General features: G+C 41.9%; 2 protein-coding genes across 6 annotated transcripts in view; both read right to left on the bottom strand.

Moving 5' to 3' along the window:
- The window catches only part of LOC134222255 (homeobox protein B-H2), a 126,013-nt gene that overhangs the window by 16,163 nt on the left and 85,972 nt on the right, over positions 1-23,878 (bottom strand). For all 5 annotated transcript variants that reach the window (XM_062701417.1, XM_062701422.1, XM_062701411.1 and 2 more), the window contains one exon: positions 59-674. In XM_062701417.1, coding sequence (XP_062557401.1) covers positions 59-563 — 505 coding nt within the window. In that variant the 5' untranslated portion in view covers positions 564-674. The remainder of the gene's footprint in view (positions 1-58; positions 675-23,878) is intronic.
- Positions 11,336-12,721, bottom strand: LOC134205987 (uncharacterized). The gene is made up of 4 exons (XM_062681679.1): positions 12,528-12,721; positions 12,341-12,463; positions 12,101-12,284; positions 11,336-12,042 (listed from the first exon to the last, which is right to left on the bottom strand). Exons 1-4 carry the CDS (start codon positions 12,534-12,536, stop codon positions 11,336-11,338), a joined length of 1,023 nt encoding a protein of 340 aa, XP_062537663.1. The 5' UTR covers positions 12,537-12,721.

Genomic DNA, 23,878 nt, shown 5'->3' with positions numbered 1-23,878 from the left:
GTTGGGAAAAAATCGACTTAGTTTGAATATTTCCAGTTTTCGGTAGACGCCAATTTACCTTCTTCAATATGTCTCTCGATAATCCTTTCCAGCGGTCCCTGGACCGGCGGCTTAGAAATACATAAATCCAGCGGTTGATCTTCGTTGTCTGCTTTCGTTATCGGCTTCGTCGCGGCGAGACTTTGCAAAAGGTATGGCACCATGTGGTTGTTGTTTACTACGGGTGCCTCGGTGACCTTCCCCGTTGGTCCCTTCCAGCCAAGGATATCCATGATGGAGTGTGGGGTCGGTTGCTTCGGTGGATTGGCGTAAACGTGGGGATGCCACTTGCCATTGTTGAAGCAGTTGGTGGTGAAGATGCCTCCTAAGTTTGTACTCGTGTGCCATGGCGGGTCCTCGCCATTCTGGGGATGTTGGTCGGTAATGTTGGTGGCCGAAAATGGCGGAAGAGGCGGCTGTGGGGGTGACTTTCGATCGGCCACCTGTGCCGCCTGGGTGTGGAGATCTGGAGTGTTGGTAATGCATACCTGGTTGACTTCGCGTACCTCCTCAGCCTGTGTCATGTCGCTCAACGGATGCCACGGCTGTCGCACGGAGAGAACTCTTTGGTCACCTATTGTTTACTGTGGTCAGATGGCTGGTCGGTGGTGAGTGTATTGTTGCATTCTACGGATCTGGAAAAAGAATTAGAGAAAAAACAGAGTTTAATTTTATTGTGAATATTAAAAATTCAAAATGATCAAATAGCAGCTGATGTACGACGAAAATAAACATGTTTAGTGCGAGTTTAGAGTTGTAAAACTAGATTTCAATTTTAAACGGATTTTGGATCCGGCAAATTGTGGATTAATGAAAAACGACTTTGACCTCGGACGCGATTTTTTCACGGCCAAAATTATGAAAGTTTTTAACGATTCATATCGAAAAGCATGATTTGATAGATAGATCAACCAGTCATGTACATGATTACGCACTGGTACTGTGCAATTCCCAAAGGAATTGAATGATCGATATCTCCTTCCAAATAACGATATTCATTCATTTATTTAGTCTACATCTATACAGATAACACTGAATCAACAATTTGACGCCACAATACACGGTTCGAGGCCGCATCTCTCCATCCTCGAATACGCCCCACGCTCGCCAAGTCGTTCTGCACCTGGTCTGCCCATCTCGCTCGCTGCGCTCCACGTCGTCTCGTACCTGCCGGATCGGAAGCGAACACCATCTTTGCAGGGTTGCTGTCCGGCATTCTTGCAACATGCCCTGCCCATCGTACCCTTCCGGCTTTAGCTACCTTCTGGATACTGGGTTCGCCGTAGAGCTGGGCGAGCTCATGGTTCATTCTTCGCCGCCACACACCGTCTTCTTGTACACCGCCAAAGATGGTCCTAAGCACCCGTCTAAGTCCTCCTCGAGCATTGTCCATGTTTCATGTCCGTAGAGGACTACCGGTCTTATTAACGTCTTGTACATGACACATTTGGTGCGGTGGCGAATCTTTTTCGACCGCAGTTTCTTCTGGAGCCCGTAGTAGGCCCGACTTCCACAGATGATGCGCCTTCGTATTTCACGACTAACGTTGTTGTCAGCCGTTAGCAAGGATCCGAGGTAGACGAATTCCTCGACCACCTCGAAGGTATCCCCGTCTATCGTAACACTGCTTCCCAGGCGGACCCTGTCCAAATAACGATATGCTTCATACAAACACGAAACGATAGACACATAGCACAAAAAGAAGAATTTAAACACATTTTATCCAAAACCTAGATTTCATAATTCACCATTCAAAACAGACCGACTGACAGCGATTAGTTAGCTTGATGACGGCGGTTGGATCAAATTTTTCTCCGCTAAAGGCCATCAAAATCCGTACCCCTTTGGGCAGAGAAACCCATTTTTTTTATATTTCAACCAAAATGATTTATTTTTTTCTCCCTAAAGTATCCCGATTTTCAATCAAATGAACAAAAACGAAACTGTGCGAGCGATAGGCGAAGGCTCAACGGTAGAAAAAAGCGCCTCCGTTAGCCACCCATCGCATCGCCATCGACGTCGTCAGTCATAAAATCATATTTGGGGATTGATGACTCCACTCAGGAAAACGGGCGACGACAAATGAATAAAAAAAATGCCTCAATAATAAAACAGGTTTATATATTTTATTGGAATAAATTGTCATAAAAGAGACGTCTTTCTTGATGTCGCGCTGAAACTGTGTGTGCCATCAGCATTAGGGTGGTCCATATTTTGATATGTTTAATGTGGTTTTAACAACGTTTCAAATTCACAAGCTTTGCTTGATTTTTTCGGGACAAAACTTATTTCATCACTTTCAATTCGGAGAATGAAGAAATTGATAACTTGGAAGCATTTCCCTATAAATTACACAAGAGCTTTAATTGCATCACGTTTTCGAATTTCGATTCCCCCTAACGATCATCCGCTCACGAAAGGGAAGAACAAGGGAACAAACAACTTGTGTGCTTGCACTCCATTATTGTGATATGATGTTAAGCGAAATATTTCCTGCATCACCGACCTCCTCGCATCCTATCGGGCTGCCGACCGACACATACCTTCGACTACATCCTTCGGCCCCATTCACAATTATTATCGTCATCATCGTCATCGTCGATGGCGCGGGTCGAGAGGAAGCAGGAGGACTAACTCGTGCGTTCGATCGAGCATATATAATATGGAAACAATTAACAGAATTGATTTTCATTACATATTAAATACTCAATCATGGGCCGTGCCTCACTCCCCCCGGATGCCTTCAGTTACTTCGGCGGATTCGCTCTGATGTTTGATGCTGTGTACCATCAGTGGAACGTTTATTCGAATTTATGTTTTGTATCGCATTTTAAACGTTTTCCAGTATGCGCTCAACACATGTGCAGCAGGAGACCCGGCAATTCCATGGAGGGCAATCGGGCTATGATAGACTGCCGAGGATTATTTTGCAGCATATAAAGAATAAGCATCATTGCGCAGGTTGTTAGTGAAAAACTAGGAAATACTGGGCACTAATGATTCCCAATGTTTGTTTCGGCTATTTTTCGATTTATCATGCACACAAGTTCAATTATTTTTTAACGAAAGTTATAAATTATAAATTTTTCCGAAATTTGAAAAAAATATCATTTTCTAAACATGCTGGAGACAGGATCTCCACACTGCACTAGAGAGACTTGATCTTTCTCCAAGCTGCAAATGTTCAAGTTCTTTCAAGTCTATCGAAAGGTCAAACTGGTATGTTTCCAAATCAGAACAATTCCTAATAGTCGAACCTGAGAGCAGTCGTATAAAAATAAAATATTTTTGAATTTCTGTAATTATTTTTTGAAGATTCCAAGTCCATGAATGAGTTCCACCATGAGTCTCTGAATGGGTACCTGAAGGAGACCCTGAAAGAATCTGTTAAGAAATTTCTGGAAATATTTTCCTTTATTCAAAATAAAAAAAATATTTCTTTGACTTTCCAAATGCTCTAATCACTGGCGGAGTTAAACTAAGTCACGATGGAGGGGGGAAGGGCAGTTTGGCTGAAAACCAATCGGCCGAATGTCACTTGGCCGACGGCCACTAGACCGAAAGTTGGTCAACCGAATATACCATTTGGCCGAACAGATCTTCTTCTTCTTCTTCTTATTGACATTACATCCCTACACTGGGACAGAGCCACCTCGCAGCTTAGTGTTCATTAAGCACTTCCACAGTTATTAACTGCGAGGTTTCTAAGCCAGGTTACCATTTTTGCATTTGTATATCATGAGGCTAACACGATGATACTTTTATGCCCAGGGAAGTCGAGACAATTTCCAATCCGAAAATTGCCTAGACCGGCACCGGGAATCGAAACCAGCCACCCTCATCATGGTCTTGCTTTGTAGCCGCGCGTCTTACCGCACCGAACAGATCATGTGGCCGAAGGTCATTTGGCAGAATAGACCATTAGGCTGAACAGGCCATTTGGCCGAATAGGTCATTTGGCAGAATAGGAAATTTGGTCGAAACCCATCTGGCCGAAAATCATTTGGTCGAATAGGTCATTTGGCCGAATTGGTCATTTGGTCGAACATGTTATTTAACCGAAACCGCCGAAAAGATCATTTGCCCGAATATGTCATTTGGCCGACTAGTGCATTTGGCCGAATAAGCCATTTGGCCGAACAATTCATTTGGCCGCATAGATCATTTGGTCGAACAAGTCATTTGACCGAATAGATCATTCAGCTAATTAACTTTCGGCCAGATGGGTTTCGGCCTAATGGTTTGTTCGGCCTACATAGTGGGATTCGGCCAAATGGCTTTCGGCCAAACGACTCTTCCCCAAAATTTCTTACTACCATTTTTGATAAATCCTGGAAAAACTTCCAAAAGGATTTCTGGAAAAAAATCCGAAATACTTTCTGGTGGAATTTTCCAAGGTGGATCATACTTTGAACACCTAAATCGTCAAACGGTGCTTAAACTTTTTTCGATAGTTAGCCCTGTGCTCAACACACGAGTGATCATAAGTGGATCCCCGCTGAAAATTGAAAATGTTTTGATCTTTTATGGGCATAACATTAGGGGCAAAACATTGTTTTGTCATTTACAAAGAACTATCATAAAATGTTTGAATGAATTCTTGGAAAACATCCAAAAGAGTTGTTAGATCACGAATAAATTCCTACGGGAACCTTAAAAAATTATAAATATTTCTGAAGGAATTTCTAGGAGAATTGCCAAAGGAATTTCTAAAGAAATAGCTTAAGAAATTCGTAAAGAGAAACATTACCGATTCAAAAAAAATTTAAATTGAAAGGTATTCATTAACCAATTTTTGAAGGAATTCTTAAATAAATTTCCGAAGAACGAAGATATTCCTAAAGTATTTTTGAAGGAATTTCAAAAGAATTTCTGAAGAAATTAATAAAAGAGTTTATGAGGGAATATTTGAAAGAATATTCAAAGAAGCCCTAAAAAGAATTTCCAAAGGGATTTGGTTCAAGAAAGGAAAATATTTCAAAGTAATTCGTAATGGAATTTCCAAAGGAATCTCTAAATGAATTTCTGAAGAGATTCCAGAAGGAATTTTTGGAACAATTTTTAAAGGTGTTTTTCGTAAGTTCTCCTAAATAAATTCCCGAATAAACTCCTGGAGAAAGTTCTTGAGGTTCCTAAAATTCCTTCTTTGAAAGAATTTCTGTATTATTTGCGGAGTGTTCCCAGAGAAATACTCGGAGGCATGCCTGAAAGAATTTCTGGATAATTTTTCCAAAGGGTTTAGGGATTCCCTAATTTCTAAGCTTATCTACAAGAAAAAATGTCTGGAATATCTGTCTTCAATAATCTGAATGAACTTCAGATGGAGCTCCAGGAACTGGAAGTTTCCACTTAATTACTATAGAATTTCAGGACGATAAAATTCAATTAATATTCCCTAATATGTATTTCGTCTCCACTGATTAGATAGTTTTTACTGCTGACGCCGAATTATAATTTCTGAGATTTCTGGGATTTCTGAAATATTTTTAAAATATTTTTTTAAAAGAAATCTGGGTGGTTTTCCGTAAATAAAACAACTCAGAGGAATTTCACTGGGTAAATTTTAGAATTCTGTAGTATCCTGAAAAGTCAAGGGAGGAATTTTTAATAAAATTCATTGATACCTCACTGAAAGATATCTTGGAGCAGGGTTGTAAATATTCGGCAGCACTGGATGAAAGTGATGTTTTTTTTTTCATTTTTCTATTTTTATTGTCTTTATTATCGTGACTTTCAGTCCAAGGCTGGCTCGTCTCGTAGCATTTTTCTATTTTCTTCCTTCCATGAAACCGATCTCACATTCCCGAAGAGGGAGAAGAGTAAACAATATGCTTCAACGGTCAGCCCAGAATCACATTTCTTATGCTAAAATAAGCCTTCAGTCAAATTTTCAGCAAATTTTGATGAAACTTCCAGGTGGGTCAGTTTGGTGTTTTTGGGCTATTTTCAAATTTCAAACAAATCTAACAAAATTTAGAGGGTTAGACGGTAGGCAATACCTATGATAACTTCTTTCTTTCCAACGCAATTTATGCAAACTTTGTGTAATTTGGAAGTCCAAAAAGTCGCAAATGCATTGCCTGTGAGTCGTGCGAGAATAGATTTCAAAAAGTACCTGGGCAATACGCCCCACCTTAACCAAAGACGTTTCATAGTCTTTCATTAGTATTTTATCTATTCCATAATAAAAAGGTTACAAACCCCTATGTACTTGACATTCAAAAACCAACATAAGTCCATTTAAGCAGGTTTGAATTACATTTCAATAGTTTCTATATCATTTGGAAGCAACTGCTGCAGAATCGCTGCGCTTGTGTTAAGTTGGTAAAGGCATATCGTCCTGCCTACACTGTGGGGCGTTTTGACCAGTGAAACATATTTTCGAAAAACTTTACGTCGAAGCAATTCAATATCATATTAACCACTGAGAAAAGTTATTTTGTTGCCCAATAGTTAGTTATAGTTTTCTAGAAATCAACGAAGGGGCGTTTTGGCCAGGTGGAGTGCATTATACCGTCTGCGTCTCACCCTAAACACCGAGAAGCATCAACCTCTAAATGGAAGCTTTCTGTGTGCTCTAAAAGGCTTGAAAACAATTTGACTCGTTCCGTTTAGGTTTTGTCCATGCTGAAATGATTTCAAGCTTCAAATTGCTTAAAAACACTGTTTCTCTCAAAATTCTAATTCTAATTAAATATATTATTATTAGTCTTTTTTTCCTAGACATTTTAGTCATATAATTGCTAATGTGCGATTTACTGTTAAATTCTAAAAAATCAGAAGCTGAACATTTCTCGTAAATTTACACGTTAGGAATTTTTCAAACAAACTATTTTTTGGTGTGCTAAGCTCCATTGTATAAAATGGTGATTATAAGGCCAAAGACACGAAGTTACTCATAAGTAGGATCAGAAGCTTCATCCGGAAAACCGATGCGGCAGAGCCGTCCAGCGGTCATGTCATACCAACAGGACTGAACTACGCCGCACAGCGAATCACGGACCATACGCTAATACACCCAGGTTTTTTTTTACGCGGTTGGAATTCATTAATTTTTCGGTGAACCTAAGATTTTACAGCTTTTCAAATATCCCCTGAATTTTCTTTGATTTTTTGTGAATTTTTTGATGGGGTTAACTCATTGCTTCATTGACAGTGGAGGTCTTAAACGGCCAAAACCAAACCGTGTAAAAAAAAACCTGGGTGTATTCATTAGAATAAGTCTGGACTAAGGACAACTCTTTGTATAACATATATCAGATTAAACTGCACTTATTTGTAGTTTTTTCCTGCCATTATATCTATTCCCGCTATTTAGTGACCACCCGTTACTACTACTACTGCTGCAAAATGCTCTTCCACTGCCTGCCTACTTAGGTGGTTGCTAACAAACCGAGTCAAAGCAATTTTTACGCAGGTTTATTGCGTTTATCAGTTGAAGAAGTGCAAGCATCTTGAGTAATATATACGCTACTTTATACGCTTTTTCAAAGAAGCATTAGGGGGATTCACTTAACTGCGTAAGAGATGATTCTTTGCGTATCCCAAATTTATGACACAAGCTGCGTAAACCAGAAATGAAATATTTCCATAAGCTCCAAACGTAGAAAAGATCAATCCTAGCATGCCTTGAAAGTCTTACATCTAAACCGTTCATACTACCGCGTAAACAAACATGCCCAGAATCAGTGAAAAAAGGAAATTGCTCCGTCGTTTAAAAGATCATGCAATTTATGATCTGATCCATTTGGAATTATCGAACGAAGATAATGGTAAGATACTCCATGATTATTGAAGTGATTTTCAAAACAGCTTTGTATTCCTCAGATACTCGAAAAGCAAGAGAAGATGAAGTTATAGAAGAACTCATCTGTTCCACAGTGGTTGCCGAGTTTTACAGATACGCACTTGATTTTGTTTTAAATTCGGTCCCAAAATCACACCACTTTCTGCTCCACGTTCTTCCTGAACTCAACGAAGACAGATTTCGAAAATTAGTGCGAGTAAATTGGAGTAATTTTAACATAATTTTAAACCTAATTCGAAAAGATCCAGTTTTCAATGGACCAAGATCTTGTAATCAATTTCCCATTGAAATGCAGCTTATGATAGTTTTATATAGATTAGGATCATCCGGAGAAGGGGCAACCATTGCCAAGATAGCTTATTTATTCGGTGTCGGAGACGGGGGAACAATTCAGATTTCAACACATCGAGTTTTTGAAGCTGTTTTGAATTTAAAAAATAGATTTTTGTATTGGCCAAATGCAGATGAACGATCAAAAATAGTGTCGGAAACATTTCATGAGCTACCTCACTGCATCGGATATGTTGACGGAACAGAAATTAGATTATCTGAAAAACCCTCTCAAGATCCTGAATCATACTTTTCCCGTAAACACGATTATTCCTTGAAAGTTCAGGCTGTATGTGACTACGAGAATAAAATTCGACATTTGGTTTTGGGTTATCCCGGAAGTGTTCATGATAGCAGTATGGGGAATAAAGTGAGTCTGAAAAATGCATTCGCATTTGTTGGTTACATTGATGGATAAAGTGGAACGTATTTCTTATTTCATGATAAAAATAATGAAATAAACTAAAATATTTAAAAATGACATTAATAGACATTTATTCACATCGTCAATCGTAGTTGGCATTTGAAATGCCAGCATACTAAGAAGCTAATGAGAAGAAATTTGAAATTCAATATCAGTAGGCTGACAGGAATTCTAGATGATTCGAACGGTGAAAATAAACGATCATTCAGTGTTATGTTTTTGAGGCGTGAACATGCGAATTATCCTTCGGTGTTCCGCGCTTGTTTTCGTTGGTAAAAAGGCAAATCGGAAGACGGATTTGCTTGGCTACGACAATGACGTAGTCGTTGCTCCCTACAAGGTAAGAAAGGTCAGCAGTAGAAGAAAAGCTGAATGAGGCAAAAAATATGGTAAGCCTCCGACGTGAAAAATATGGCAAAAAAAATGATAAGCTATGATTGGTGAAGGGTAAAAAAAAGGTAAACCCCAAACGAGATATGGCAAAAAATAGTGGTAAGCCTCAGTCTGAAAAAATGGCAAAAAATAATGGTAAGCCATGCTATACAAAAGGCAAAAAAATAATGGTAAGCCTAAGTTGGAAAAGAGAACGGCAAAAAAAAAAGATAAGCCATGATATGCTAAGGGCATATAGAAAGAGAGAGAGAACGCGAGAAAATGGCAAAAAAATAAAGAAAAGTCATAAAAAAAATTACATCGGATTTGGATTGGATATAGATTTGATTTGGATTGGATTGGATTTGGAATGGATTTGGATTGGATTTAGATTGGATTTGGATTGGATTTGGATTGGATTTGGATTGGATTTGGATTGGATTTGGATTGGATTTGGATTGGATTTGGATTGGATTTGGATTGGATTTGGATTGGATTGGATTTGGATTGGATTTGGATTGGATTGGATTGGATTGGATTGGTTGGATTGGTTTGGATTGGTTGGTTGGTTGGATTGGATTTGATTGATTTGGATTGGTTTGGATTGGTTGGATTGGTTTGGTTGGTTTGATTGGTTTGGATTGGTTTGGTTGGTTTGGATTGGTTTGGATTGGTTTGGATTGGTTTGGATTGGTTTGGTTGGTTTGGATTGGTTTGGATTGGTTTGGATTGGATTTGGTTGGTTTGGATTGGTTTGGATTGGTTTGGATTGGTTTGGTTGGTTTGGTTGGTTTGGATTGGATTTGGATTGGTTTGGATTGGTTTGGATTGGTTTGGATTGGTTTGGATTGGTTTGGATTGGTTTGGATTGGTTTGGTTGGTTTGGATTGATTTGGATTGGTTTGGATTGGTTTGGATTGGTTTGGATTGGTTTGGATTGGTTTGGATTGATTTGGATTGGTTTGGATTGGATTTGGATTGGATTGGTTGGTTGGATTTGGATTGGTTTGGATTGGTTTGGATTGGTTTGGTTGGATTTGGATTGGTTGGATTGATTTGGATTGGTTTGGATTGGTTTGGTTGGTTTGGATTGGATTTGGATTGGTTTGATTGATTTGGATTGGTTTGGATTGGATTTGGATTGGTTTGATTGGTTTGGATTGGTTTGGATTGGTTTGGATTGGTTTGGATTGGTTTGGTTGGTTTGGATTGGTTTGGATTGGTTTGGATTGGTTTGGATTGGTTTGGATTGGTTTGGATTGGTTTGGATTGGTTTGGATTGGTTTGGATTGGTTTGGTTTGGATTGGTTTGGATTGGATTTGGATTGGATTGGATTGGTTTGGATTGGTTTGGATTGGATTTGGATTGGATTTGGATTGGATTTGGATTGGATTTGGATTGGATTTGGATTGGATTTGGATTGGATTTGGATTGGATTTGGATTGGATTTGGATTGGATTTGGATTGCATTTGGATTGGATTTGGATTGGATTTGGATTGGATTGGATTTTGATTGGATTTGGATTGGATTCGGATTAGATTTGGATTGGATGTTGATTGTATTTGCATGGGATTTAGATTGGATTTGATTTGCATGGGATTTTGATTGGATTGGATTTGTGTAGAATGTGGATGGGATTTGGGTTAGATTGGTTTAGTTAATGGTTAAATTTGAAATTCAATCTCAGTAGGCTGACAGGAATTCTAGATGATTCGAACGGTGAACATAAACGATCATTCAGTGTTATGTTTTTGAGGCGTGAACATGCGAATTATCCTTCGGTGTTCCGCGCTTGTTTTCGTGTGTAAAAGGCAAATCGGAAGACGGATTTGCTTGGCTACGACAAGCAGGATTTACAATAATTGCGATTTATCAAAATACCCGTCTCAATTTTATAGTGAACATGAGTGGATAGTGGGTGATAGTGCGTACAAATTGACAGAAACAGTTATTACTCCATATAGATGCAATTCAACAGAAAGAAGTCTGAAAGAGCGAACGTATTTTAACAGAAAACTGAGCAAGTACCGTATTTGAGTTGAGCATACTTTTGGTCTATTAAAAGAAAGGTTTAATGGTTTGAAAGAACTTAAAATTGAATTAAAAGATAACGATTCCGTTAAATATGCTTTCCGATGAATATTGGTTTGTTCTATTTTACATAACATCATAGTAGAACAAAAAACGAGGACAGTTTTGAACCGACGATCGAGAACAGAAATGAAATCGAAGATTTTGTTAGCGAGAATGGTGATGATTGTAGTATTGAAGGAGTAACGAAGCGTCGAGCGCTTTTAGAGATCTTGAGAGAAATGAATGAATAAATAGTTTGTGTGTATAATAATTTATTTAAAACTGAACTTAATGGTTATTGTATCGTGCCCTTAATTCTAATTCATATTTCTGAACACGTTCCCGCACTTCGGCTTCTATTTTCATGTTGGCCAAGGCAAGGCGCTCATCACGTTCTATCTCTAACTTTCGGATAGTCGTTTGCTGCTCTATTTGCATTCGGGCCAAATTGATCTTTTCTTTCTCAATTTCCAACTTTTGTTCATCGAACTCCCTTTGTCTCTCCCACTTCTTTTCCTCAAAAAGCAATTTCTTGTCCTGCATTGCAACAAGTGCTGAAATTGATCCTGAATTGAAGGAACACTTAGTTTTTCTTTGTCCCTGCTTCAACTTAGTTTTTAATGTCTCCAAGTTCCTGTTTCTTGTCGATGTTGTAGGTGTATCTGACGACTCGATGTTGATTTCTTCCTGCTCATTATGTATCACTTCTGGATCAAAATTTGTTTCAATTTCTGCATCGGATGCTGGTCTGGTATCTTCCCAAATTAGATTTTCTCCAGACACATCGTCGAAATTGAAAGCTGCATCATCTCCATCGAATATTTCATTTGCTGGCTCTTCAGGTAATGTAAGTGGCTCTTCAAGTTGATCATAGCTCACTGATTCATTAAAACCAGAATGTGATGTTTCGATGATGATCGCTGGATTCACATTCTTACGTTGGCCAAAAATTTGTTCAAGAATATTCCAGAAGGGACACACCCTTTGTATGTATTCTGAAATTGAAGGAATATTAGAATCCAGTGGAAGGCCAAATACTATATGTACTACTACCTGTAACGCTGTTATCTAATCCTTCTGATAGAAGTCCAGCACCAGTTTGGCTTTTCCATGTAGATGCAGATATGTATGAAGATTTTAGATTTCTCATTTTATTTTTTAGCACAATCCAATTGAGTGCGCGTACGCATGCGGTTTTTTCCATTATTCTGGCATAGAACATCTGGGCTGTTGGTTTCTACATGAATAAAAATAATCAGTAACAATGAAAGCTTCAAAAAAATTGAATTATACCTCGAATAATTCAGGATTATTTTTCACTTCATCCAAAACCGTCTCAAGCATGTCCCTGGTTTCATCACTTGTCCAGCGATGAATTGGGTTCAATCGACGACGTTTTGTTTTTTGCTGTGTCAGCTGCAAATGTTAATTGTTATTTGGAATAATATGTTAAACACAAGACAAGGTTTTAATTACTTACACCCTCCATATTCGCGTTCTAAACTGTCACGAAGTAATGAAGCTACACGTTTGAAGAACACGTTGATATGGCAATTGTACAAGTGGTTACTAGATTTTCAAATTCTCATTTGAAGTAGACGTCAAGATAAGAGAAGAAATGTTTCTTGAAACATTTCATTGCATATTTCTACGCAAAACTAATTGTTACGCAGATTTGAGTGAATACCCCTATTGATAAATATCTCTGTACAAAACGATGTATTTTTTATTATTCCTTTATTCATTTGGTAGGGACTCTGTGTTACTTAACCGCTACTGTGCCGAGATCTACTGTGGTGTTCTGCAGCTAGAATCCACACAGAATCTATTTTTAGATTTTTCCATTATTCATTGCTGGTCCATCTCGTCGTGAGTCCATTGTGTTCGTTTTGTCCATGTCGTGTATCCAATGATCGTTGCATTGTCCGGTTGCCATTTATCCGGGTAACGTTGGAGGAATGCCTCCGAGAAGAACAATTTGTCAGTCGTCATCAGCCGTGACGGTGAGGCGTGCACCCCAATACGCCACCGCGTAGGCTGCGCATCCGGCGACTGACGAGGGTTTTGGTGGAGGGGCTGGAAATCGAACCCATGACCATTCGCTTATAAGGCGAACGTGTAGCCAACTACGCTACGGGACCTCCACAAAAACGATGTATTATTGCTGAAATATTGATCAATTTGCGTGATGAGCTAACGTTGCATCCAGGCCTAACATTATATCCCGTTACCCTAGTTGTAAATTGGTCATCTCCCCAGGCCATCTGCGAGTTGTGGGGCTTGCCTAGGATGTGGTGGGGTTTGACAGTGGGCCCTGTTAAACCTCTATAAAAAGCTGCATGTATCCGCAAGTAGGCCCCACCAAAGCGACCGTGTGCCGCTCAAAGCGCACAAGCCCAAGTCCTAGTGTTAGGTGGGACGCCAAACAGCCCTGACACGACGGCCCTCCGATGAGACAGGAGGTTTGCGCAGGCCCAATAAGCCGCCTAGAAAACCAATCATTACGAACAATATAAGAGATAATGCGACTCGATATAATCGGCAAAGACCTAGGCGACGAATACAGGATCACGATTGGAAGCTTGGAACATGGAATCGCAAGTCGCTAGGTTTCGCAGGTTGCGACAGGATGATCTACGATGAATTACATCCCCGCAACTTCGACGTCGTGGCGCTGCAGGAGATTTGCTGGACAGGACAGAAAGTGTGGAAAAGCGGGCATCGAGCGCTACCACCAAAGCTGTGGCACCACCAACGAGCTGGGAACCGGCTTCGTAGTGCTGGGTAAGATGCGCCATCGTGTGATTGGGTGGCAGCCAATCAACGCAAGGATGTGCAAGCTGAGGATTGAAGGCCGTTTCTTCAACTTTAACATCATCAACGTACACTGCCCACACGAAGGGAGACCCGACGACGAGAAAGAAGCGTTCTATGCGCAGCTGGGGCAGACATACGATGGATGCCCACTGCGGGACGTTAAAATCGTCATCGGTGACATGAACGCACAGGTAGGAAGGGAGGAAATGTATAGACCGGTCATCGGACCGGATAGTCAGCACACCGTATCGAATGACAACGGCCAACGATGCATAAACTTAGCAGCCTCCCGCGGAATGGTAGTCCGAAGCACCTTCTTTCCCCGCAAAAATATCCACAAGGCCACATGGAGATCACCTAACCAAGAAACAGAAAACCAAATCGACCACGTTCTAATAGACGGTAAATTCTTCTCCGACATCACGAACGTCCGCACTTACCGCAGTGCGAATATTGAATCCGACCACTACCTCGTTGCAGTATGCCTGCGCTCAAAACTCTCGACGGTGTACAACACGCGTCGAAGTCGGACGCCGCGGCTTAACATTGGGCGGCTACAAGACGGTAGACTAGCCCAAGAATACGCGCAGCAGCTGGAAGTGGCACTTCCAACGGAAGAGCAACTAGGCGCAGCGTCTCTTGAAGATGGCTGGAGAGATATTCGATCCGCCATTGGTAGCACCGCAACCGCTGCACTTGACACGGTGCCCCCGGATCAGAGAAACGACTGGTATGACGGCGAATGTGAGCAGTTAGTGGAAGAGAAGAATGCAGCATGGGCGAGATTGCTGCAACACCGCACGAGGGCGAACGAGGCACGATATAAACAGGCGCGGAATAGACAAAACTCGATTTTCCGGAGGAAAAAGCGCCAGCAGGAAGATTTAGACCATGAAGAAATGGAGCAACTGTACCGCGCTAATAACACACGAAAGTTCTATGAGAAGTTAAACCGTTCACGTAAGGGCCACGTGCCACAGCCTGATATGTGTAAGGACATAAACGGGAACCTTCTTACGAACGAGCGTGAGGTGATCCAAAGGTGGCGGCAGCACTACGAAGAACATCTGAATGGCGATGTGGCAGACGAAGATGGCGCTATGGTGATGGACCTGGGAGAACGCGCGCAGGACATAATTGTACCGCCTCCGGATCTCCAGGAAATCCAGGAGGAGATTGGCCGGCTGAATAACAACAAAGCCCCTGGGGTTGACCAACTACCAGGAGAACTATTTAAACACGGTGGTGAGGCACTGGCTAGAGCGCTACACTGGGTCATTATCATTATGGAAGGTGTCGTGTGTCCCATCTACAAAAAGGGCGATAAGCTGGATTGTAGCAACTACCGCGCAATCACATTGCTGAACGCCGCCTACAAGGTACTCTCCCAAATTTTATGCCGTCGACTAGCACCAACTGCAAGGGAGTTCGTGGAGCAGTACCAGGCGGGTTTTATGGGCGAACGCTCCACCACGGACCAGGTGTTCGCCATTCGCCAAGTACTGCAGAAATGCCGCGAATACAACGTGCCCACATATCATCTATTCATCGACTTCAAAGCCGCATATGATACAATCGATCGGGACCAGCTATGGCAGCTAATGCACGAAAACGGATTTCCGGATAAACTGACACGGTTGATCAAAGCGACGATGGATCGGGTGATGTGCGTAGTTCGAGTTTCAGGGGCATTATCGAGTCCCTTCGAAACCCGCAGAGGATTACGGCAAGGTGATGGTCTTTCGTGTTTGCTATTCAACATCGCTTTGGAAGGCGTAATACGAAGAGCAGGGATTAACACGAGTGGTACAATTTTCAATAAGTCCGTCCAGCTATTTGGTTTCGCCGACGACATAGATATTATGGCACGTAACTTTGAGAAGATGGAGGAAGCCTACATCAGACTGAAGAGGGAAGCTAAGCGGATCGGACTAGTCATCAACACGTCGAAGACGAAGTATATGATAGGAAGAGGTTCAAGGGAAGACAATGTGAGCCACCCACCGCGAGTTTGCATCGGTGGTGACGAAATCGAGATTGTAGAAGAATTTGTGTACTTGGGCTCACTGGTGACTGCCGAAAATGACACCAGCAGAGAAATTCGGAGACGCATATTGGCTGGAAATCGTACGTACTTTGGACTCCGCAAGACGCTCCGATCGAATAGAGTTCGCCGCCGTATCAAACTGACAATCTACAAAACGCTAATTAGACCGGTAGTCCTCTACGGACACGAGACCTGGACGATGCTCGTGGAGGACCAACGCGCACTTGGAGTTTTCGAAAGGAAAGTGCTGCGTACCATGTATGGTGGGGTGCAGATGGCGGACGGTACGTGGAGGAGGCGAATGAACCACGAATTGCATCAGCTGTTGGGAGAACCATCCATCGTTCACACCGCGAAAATCGGACGACTGCGGTGGGCCGGGCACGTAGCCAGAATGTCGGACAGTAACCCGGTGAAAATGGTCCGATGGGCACAAGAAGGCGAGGTGCGCAGCGGGCAAGGTGGATCGATCAGGTGGAAGATGACTTGCGGACCCTCCGTAGACTGCGTGGTTGGCGACGTGTAGCCATGGACCGAGCCGAATGGAGAAGACTCTTATATACCGCACAGGCCACTTCGGGCTTAGTCTGAATAAATAAATAATAATAATCATAATCATAACATTTTTATACCTTTTAGTAACACAATTTGGTAGAAAGGTTACTTGATTATTGATCACAATGCAAATCATTTAATTTAATTATTCATAATTATAAATCATTAATCATATCTATCGTTAATCATTTATTATACACATATTGTGTCGACATTTAATCACGATCGGTAATCGTTAATCATACTCCAAACGTTTTATTCATTAATCATAATCGTTAATCATTGTCAAAAATTAGTTCAATCGGTAATCATAATCATTAATCATTGTCAAAGATGAATAAATCAATCATAATCTTCAATCATAGAGTTGAATGATTTAAAAATAACAAATTTAATCATTCATTGGAAGCTTTATTCATTAACGCTCTGCATGAGGCTAACACCACCGAGAATCAAACCCAAACAACTTCAGCACAGTCTTGCTTTGTAGTCGCGCATCTTAAGACAAATTAGACAAATAAGACAAATAAGACAAATAAGACAAATAAGTCAAATGAAAAAAATATAACAAAACAAGTAAGTTCCTCCAGGAATTCCTTCAACAGTTCCTACGAAAGTTCCTCCAGGAATACATTCGGAAGTTCCTCCAGTAGTTCCTTTGGAAGTTCTCCAGAAGTTCCTTCGGAAGTTCCTCCAATAATTCCTTAGAAGTTCATCCAGGAATAACTTCTAAAGTTCCTCCAGGAATAACTTGTAAAGTTCCTCCAGGAATTCCTCCAGAAGTTCCTCCAGGAATTCCTGCAGGAACTCCTCCGGAAATCCTCCGGGAATTCCTCCGGAAGTTCCTCCGGGAATTCCATACCTACATTTGATTTCTATTTATTTATTTGGTATCTCCCTGTTTACAAACAGGAATACGCTTTTTTCTAGTGTCACGCTACATACAAAGTTGATGGACTTTCTATCGCTTTCATCGCTCCTTTCCTGCCGTGCGCCACATGAAAATATGGTGTTGACTACTCTCCCGAAATGATAATTTTTGTATGGAATTTGGAAAACTTGGTTGAAGTAAAAAGAGCTTCCTTCAAAATTAATGCGGTCCTTTTTATTACATCAAAATGTTCTTTGAAAAATTTCAAAACTTTTCTCAGTTGGGTTTTGCAAAATTCGGTTCCTTTATGCCTCAAATCATTGGAGAGAGGCACTGAGAAGCCAAAATTTTAGATGTACAAGAGTTTAGTATTAAGAGCTTAATTCAAATTAGAGAAATAGTATGTCCACAAAATTTTCTAGGAACATTCCTTGATAAATTCCAAAGATATTGTCAGTTAGGATAAGCGAACGTTCCCAATTCCGAGTTATAGACATTTTAGTATGAAAATAGCACTCTACCGCGAGAAAGCTTCCCTCAGACCTTAATGCAATACCTATTAACTACGGCACAGTTTTCTATAATCCAGAGTTCCGGATAGTATCTTCAGCCTAAATCATTCATGGCATTGCTCCATTTCGCTCCCGATTCCCCGGTATCCCATTTCCCAAGAAGAGAACACGAGCTGCAAAGTGGATGCCATGTAGCAGTAGCTGATGAGGCAGATTTATGCATAAACGCCATAAACGACGACATTGACGATGAGCATTCGAGAGCTAACTAAAATGTATCTACAGCCGCACAGCACAATACACAACCAACAGCAGCGGGCCGATGATACGGGGTGGCAAATTGCTGCATCTCTTGTGCTGCTACAGAAGATGATGCGAAAGGGTGGTAAAACGTTTATAAGCGAGGGTAAATACTCGAAAACCAATCAATTAACAGGGTGCAGGGTGTATCAGTTCGACGGTCGCTCAGACGCCCTCGCTCCAGTTAGCTGTGCTGCAACGACCACCACATGGCACGGTCGGTCGGCGCACTGTGTACGATGTTAGTTGGATTATTATTTTTTTTACGAGTGGATAATTACCCGCTTAGATGCGGAGCAATTAGTGGAATGCATGCTTACTCGCACACACACACTCACTCATCCTCGTTATTCCTGCTTTACCGCAACGCCGCCGTACCGCGCAAGTCGGTGCCATATGGCACGGTTTACCCACGGGCCAGCCAGCCAGCAGCGTCTCGGTCGGTCATTGGATTTTGGGTCGGAGATTGATAATGTAAAGCATAAACATGTCATCATCCATCTCCTCGCCAATTGCGCTAACAACCTATCCGTTCTGGATGCCCCGGCTGTCGCACAGTAGCGAGCTAGATTTTAATATCTGCAGATAATCAAAAAAGTTCACTAACATTTTAGAATTATATGAAGCATATTCTGGAGAAATTCCTGATTAAATGTCTTAAGGTATTTTTGAAGAGATTTTTAAAACAATTTCCGGAGATACCTGCAAAAAATCTAGTTAAATTCTATAAGCCGTAAATTATCATTTGTTGTCCATAATAATACGATTGGCAATTTAAGCCTAATTTTGGTTTGTTAAATCTATCCATCATTTACTTGCTTACATGTCAATTCGTCGAACTGTATGCACGAATTCCGACCTCCGAGCTTCGGTACAGCTTCCGGCCACTGAACGTCGTCAGGCTCTGCCTGTGTGACTGCTGACTTCATATTCTCCTACATAATAATAAACACAAATACGATGCAATAATACTGAACCACAACCCCGTGCGCTATCATAGCGCACTCCGCAGAGATCCGGGCGGACTGGGATTGAAGCGAACCAACAAGAACGGGGGGAGTAGTAGATCGAAATTCCCTTCTGACGCGCGCTCCTGACGATATTCCTGTTCTGCTCGTTGGAGTTATGGCATGTCGAAGGATACGGGAAATCCGAAATAGGATCACTCATGCGGTTGATGCAGGGGAATGAGAAGGGGCGTGCAACGAGGTTCAATTAAATATACATACAGCGACAATCAAATCGATACAAACAATATGCTGCAATTTATCCCGGAGAATACGGCCCCAACAATAGGCGGAGTAGGTGATGTATCATCATCATTGCCATCATCATCTCTGCCTGCCGTGCTCACCCTTCACTTCACCCCATCTCATCCAGCATCCAAGAACTTTGTGATATTAATAATTGAATAAAATTTGCATTCAAACGAACGATAAATGGTTTGTTAAACGATTCCGCTCCTCTTTCTACCGCTGTGATTGTCGGTGGGGCCGGTCTATCAATTTCGCAGAAGTTCTGAGAGCTCCGGTTCCAGGAATTCCACTGCTCGGAATATTCGGACGTAATTGGCTGAATGTGTAGCCTCTATGAGTGTACGAGGATGATCCGTCCGACCGGTCGGTGGTGGGGTGGTGCTGGGCCGGACGGTCGAGCGGGCAATTGTGTGATATCCTTTTGTGTCGATTGCTGCTACACGGACCGAGAGCAATAAAGCATGTGAGTGTAGTGCCGAGCCATGCCATCAGGCCCCAGTCAGACCGAGCGTTGTTGCACAACCACTTGACTTTTATTGATTTAATTTGGTAATTATCGCAATAAATAAATCGTTGTACGAAGCAGCAAAGGCAGTGGCTTTCCGCTGATGCCGTTGATGGGAAATTGACGAGCAAACGATGAGTGAATGGTGTTTATTGTTGCTTTGCTTCGATGCATGGCTTTGTGTGCGCCCGTTAATAGACTGTCTGCAATGATGGGGCGGAGTGAAGGTGGTAGGGGCTTTGAGTATCCACCCCCAAAGAGCGTTGACTCATTATCATCGTAATGCATTTTCAGCGTAATAAAGTCACGAGAGTAGGATTTTGTTTAATCACTGGCAAATATGTAACTGACTACACTGCGACAACAAATGGAGGGTTTTGTAACAAATACACTTATACGTACGCACTTATAGAATGTTATCAACACACGTTGGATAATTATAACAATCAATAGATTAATTCACTTTACACCTATATCGCAATTTTTTTTTGTCTTTATTATCGAGACTTTCAGCCCGAGGCTGGCTCGTGTCGTGTATATATCGCAATTAAAATGAAAAGAAAACTAAGAAAAAACATAATTAAAATTTTGTTAGATCCTTATTCTATTGCTCATTTACTTACATCGTAATTAAAGTTAACAACGGATCAAGAAAGCGAAATTTGACAGCATCTCAGCTTCTTTAATTGGATCGAACTGAATTATTGTTGTTTGTACATTCAACAATTATTTCCGAATATTTTTGCTCGCTACAAACAATCCACATAGGCTTTCTAAGCTTCTGGTAGAAGCTTTCTAAGCTTCTGGTAGAAGCTTTCTAAGCTTCTGGTAGAAGCTTTCTAAGCTTCTGGTAGAAGCTTTCTAAGCTTCTGGTAGAAGCTTTCTAAGCTTCTGGTAGAAGCTTTCTAAGCTTCTGGTAGAAGCTTTCTAAGCTTCTGGTAGAAGCTTTGAAAACCTTTTGTAGAAGCTTCCTAAGCTTCTGCTAGAAGCTTTCTAAGCTTCTGCTAGAAGATTTCTAAGCTTCTGCTGGCTCCACCCCAGTACCCCGAATCCCAGTACCCCGAATGCCATTACCCCGAAGGCCACTACCCCGAATGGGACAGTGCCCCGAAATCCATTACCCCGAAAGGTAATTACCCCGAAAACATTTAGAATCTATAGTATTCTATTATTATGTTTAACACCAACAGATATCGATGAATCACAACAGTTTTTAACCAACGGTTTTGATTTTTCTTCTAATTAGCTTTAACTGTCCTTCCTGTCATTAAAGCCTGTCCACATTAAATTTCGGACGCTTCGCTAATGTCCAATCGATCTGTCGTCATTTCATCAATTTGGGCGTGTTTAAAACATGCTGAAAGCAGCACATAAATCAGACAGATTCAGCTGTCATGTAAATTGATCGTCTCAGTGGTTTGTGAAAATTTTCAAAAATCGTTCTATACGATGGGTGTCCGAAATTTAACGTGGACAGGCTTTATGACCTGGAAAAGTACCATTCTACGAAATGGAGTAAGAGATCCTTTTTTCCAACAGAACGCGTTTTCCCGGTATAAGGCGAACAGAGGAGATGATATCATCTGGCATCATTGATGCCTTCTTTAAATGGACGGGTTTGCCCGGTATAAGGCACACCGAGGAATGCCTTGTTTAAAGAACGCGTTTGCCTGGTATAAAACAGACAGAGGAGATGACGCCTTCTTGAAATGGACGAGTTTGCCCGGTATAATGCATACAGAGGAAATTATTCCTCGTTTAAATGGACGGGTTTCCCCGGTATAATGCATACAGAGGAGATGATGCCTTCTTTAAATGGACGCGTTTGCCCGGTATAAGGCAGACAGAGAAAATGATGCCTTTTTTAAATGGACGCGTCTGGCCGGTATAAGGCAGACAGAGGAGATGACGCCTTCTTTAAATGGACGCGTTTGCCCGGTATAAGGCAGACAGAGGAAATGATGCCTTTTTTAAATGGACGGGCTTGCTGGTATAAGGCACACAGAGGAAATTATGCCTTGTTTAAATAAACGCGTTTGCCCGGTATAAGGCAGACAGAGGAGATGATTACTTTTTAAATGGACGGGTTTGCCCGGTATAAGGCAGACAGAGGAGATGATACCACCTTTTAATTAACGTGCTTATACCTCGATAAGGCACACAGAGGAAATACTGCCTTTTTAAAAGGAACGTTTGCTCGATAGAAGGGGAAACGAGATGATGCCTTCTTTAAGTCAACGCAGCTTCCCGAAGACGAACAAGATCTCCCTTTCTCTCACTGTCATACACAAACTCCCACTCACTCTGTTTCACTAATTATTACTCATTCACCCACTCTCATTCATTCACCCACTTTTACTTACTTAACCACTCTTACTTACTCATCCACTTTTACTCATTCATTTACTTTCAATTATTCGCTCTTTCTTTCTCGCTCACTGTTACTCACTCACTCTTACTCGTTTACTCTTACTCGCTCACTCACTAACTCTTACTCGCTCACTCACACACTCACTCTTACTCACTCACTAAATCACTCACTCACTCTTACTCACCCATTCACCCCCTCGTCGATTTTGAGATTTAGACCACGCTTCATCCAGAATCCGTTGCTTTTACTACAGCGACCAAGGATCAACTTCTACCTTGTTGCCCTAGTAGCCATGCTGACGTGGACCGCAATTGCCTCCAACTCTCTGCATTGTGCATGGAAACGGGCTGCATAATCTCCCCTGCCATTCAGGAATCTTGAAGAGTGCCATACGAAGTAGAACGGGATCTTACGGAGTAAGAATACTTAGTTCCATACTGCATTAAAACAGTTTCAGTTCCAATTATTGTTCATTCATATGAAATTTGAATAAACTTTTATTGAGTAAAATTTTTTTTTCACTGAATAATGACTAATTCGGGGTACTGGCTCATTCGGGGTAGTATCCCATTAGGTAGTATTCCATTAGGTAAAGTATCCCATTAGGGGTAATGGCATTCGAGGTAGTTACTCATTCGGGGTTGTAGCGTTCGGGGTAGTGGCCTTCGGGTTAATGGCATTATGGGTAATGGAATTATGGGTAGTGTCGTAGAGTCGCTTCTGCTAGAAGCTTTCTAAGCTTCTGCTAGAAGCTTTCTAAGCTTCTGCTAGAAGCTTTCTAAGCTTCTGCTAGAAGCTTTCTCCAAACTTTCTAAGGCTTGCTGGGAAAGCTGGAGCTTCTGAAACTTTCTAGGCTTCTGGGAAACTCTAGCTTCTATAGAAGCTAGAGGAGGAGCCTAGCTCCTGCTTGCTGGGAGCTCCACAGAGGCTGCTGGAGCTTGAACACCTGCTCCACAGAGGCTGGAGAGCCTGAGGCTGCCAGAGAGCTCTGCTCCCACAGAACAGGCTGCTGGAGGCAAAGCTTGCTGGGAGCGCACCTGAGCTCCCGCCTGGAGCTCTGGAAGCTGCTGGAAAGCCACAGGCTGCTGGGAAACCTGGTGCTGGGAGCCTGCTGGAGGCTTTCCAAGCCTGAGCTGCTGGAGAGCTGTTTCTGGAAGCAGCAGAGGCTGCTGGAGGAAGCAAAAGCTGGGAAGCTCTGCTGGGAGCTGTAACAGAGCTAGCTGTGGGAGCAAACTCTGCTGGAAGCTGAAAGAGCTCCACAGGCTGCTGGAAAAAACTCTGCTGGGAAACTGCAGGCCTGCCCACAGGAAACTGGAGCTGCAGGCTGCTGCTGCAGGCCTCTGGCCTAGAGCTGCTGGAGCACTGGGCTGCTGGGGAGGCTGTAGGCTGGGGCTGTGAAGCTGCTGCAGGAGCTGCAGGCTGCTGGAGCACAGAGCTGCAACAGAGCTGGCACAGAAACAGGCAGAGCTAACAGCTTCACAGAAGCTGCAGAGCCACAGAGCTGGAGCACAATTTCTGCTGCTGGAAACTTGAAGCTGCAACAGATTTCCAAGCCTGGGAAGCTTCTAAAGCTGCTGAGCATGCCTTCCTGAGCCTG

This window comes from Armigeres subalbatus, chromosome 1 (genome assembly GCF_024139115.2).
Source record: "Armigeres subalbatus isolate Guangzhou_Male chromosome 1, GZ_Asu_2, whole genome shotgun sequence".
Taxonomy (NCBI): domain Eukaryota; kingdom Metazoa; phylum Arthropoda; class Insecta; order Diptera; family Culicidae; genus Armigeres; species Armigeres subalbatus.
This window is presented reverse-complemented; position numbering and strand designations above follow the sequence as displayed.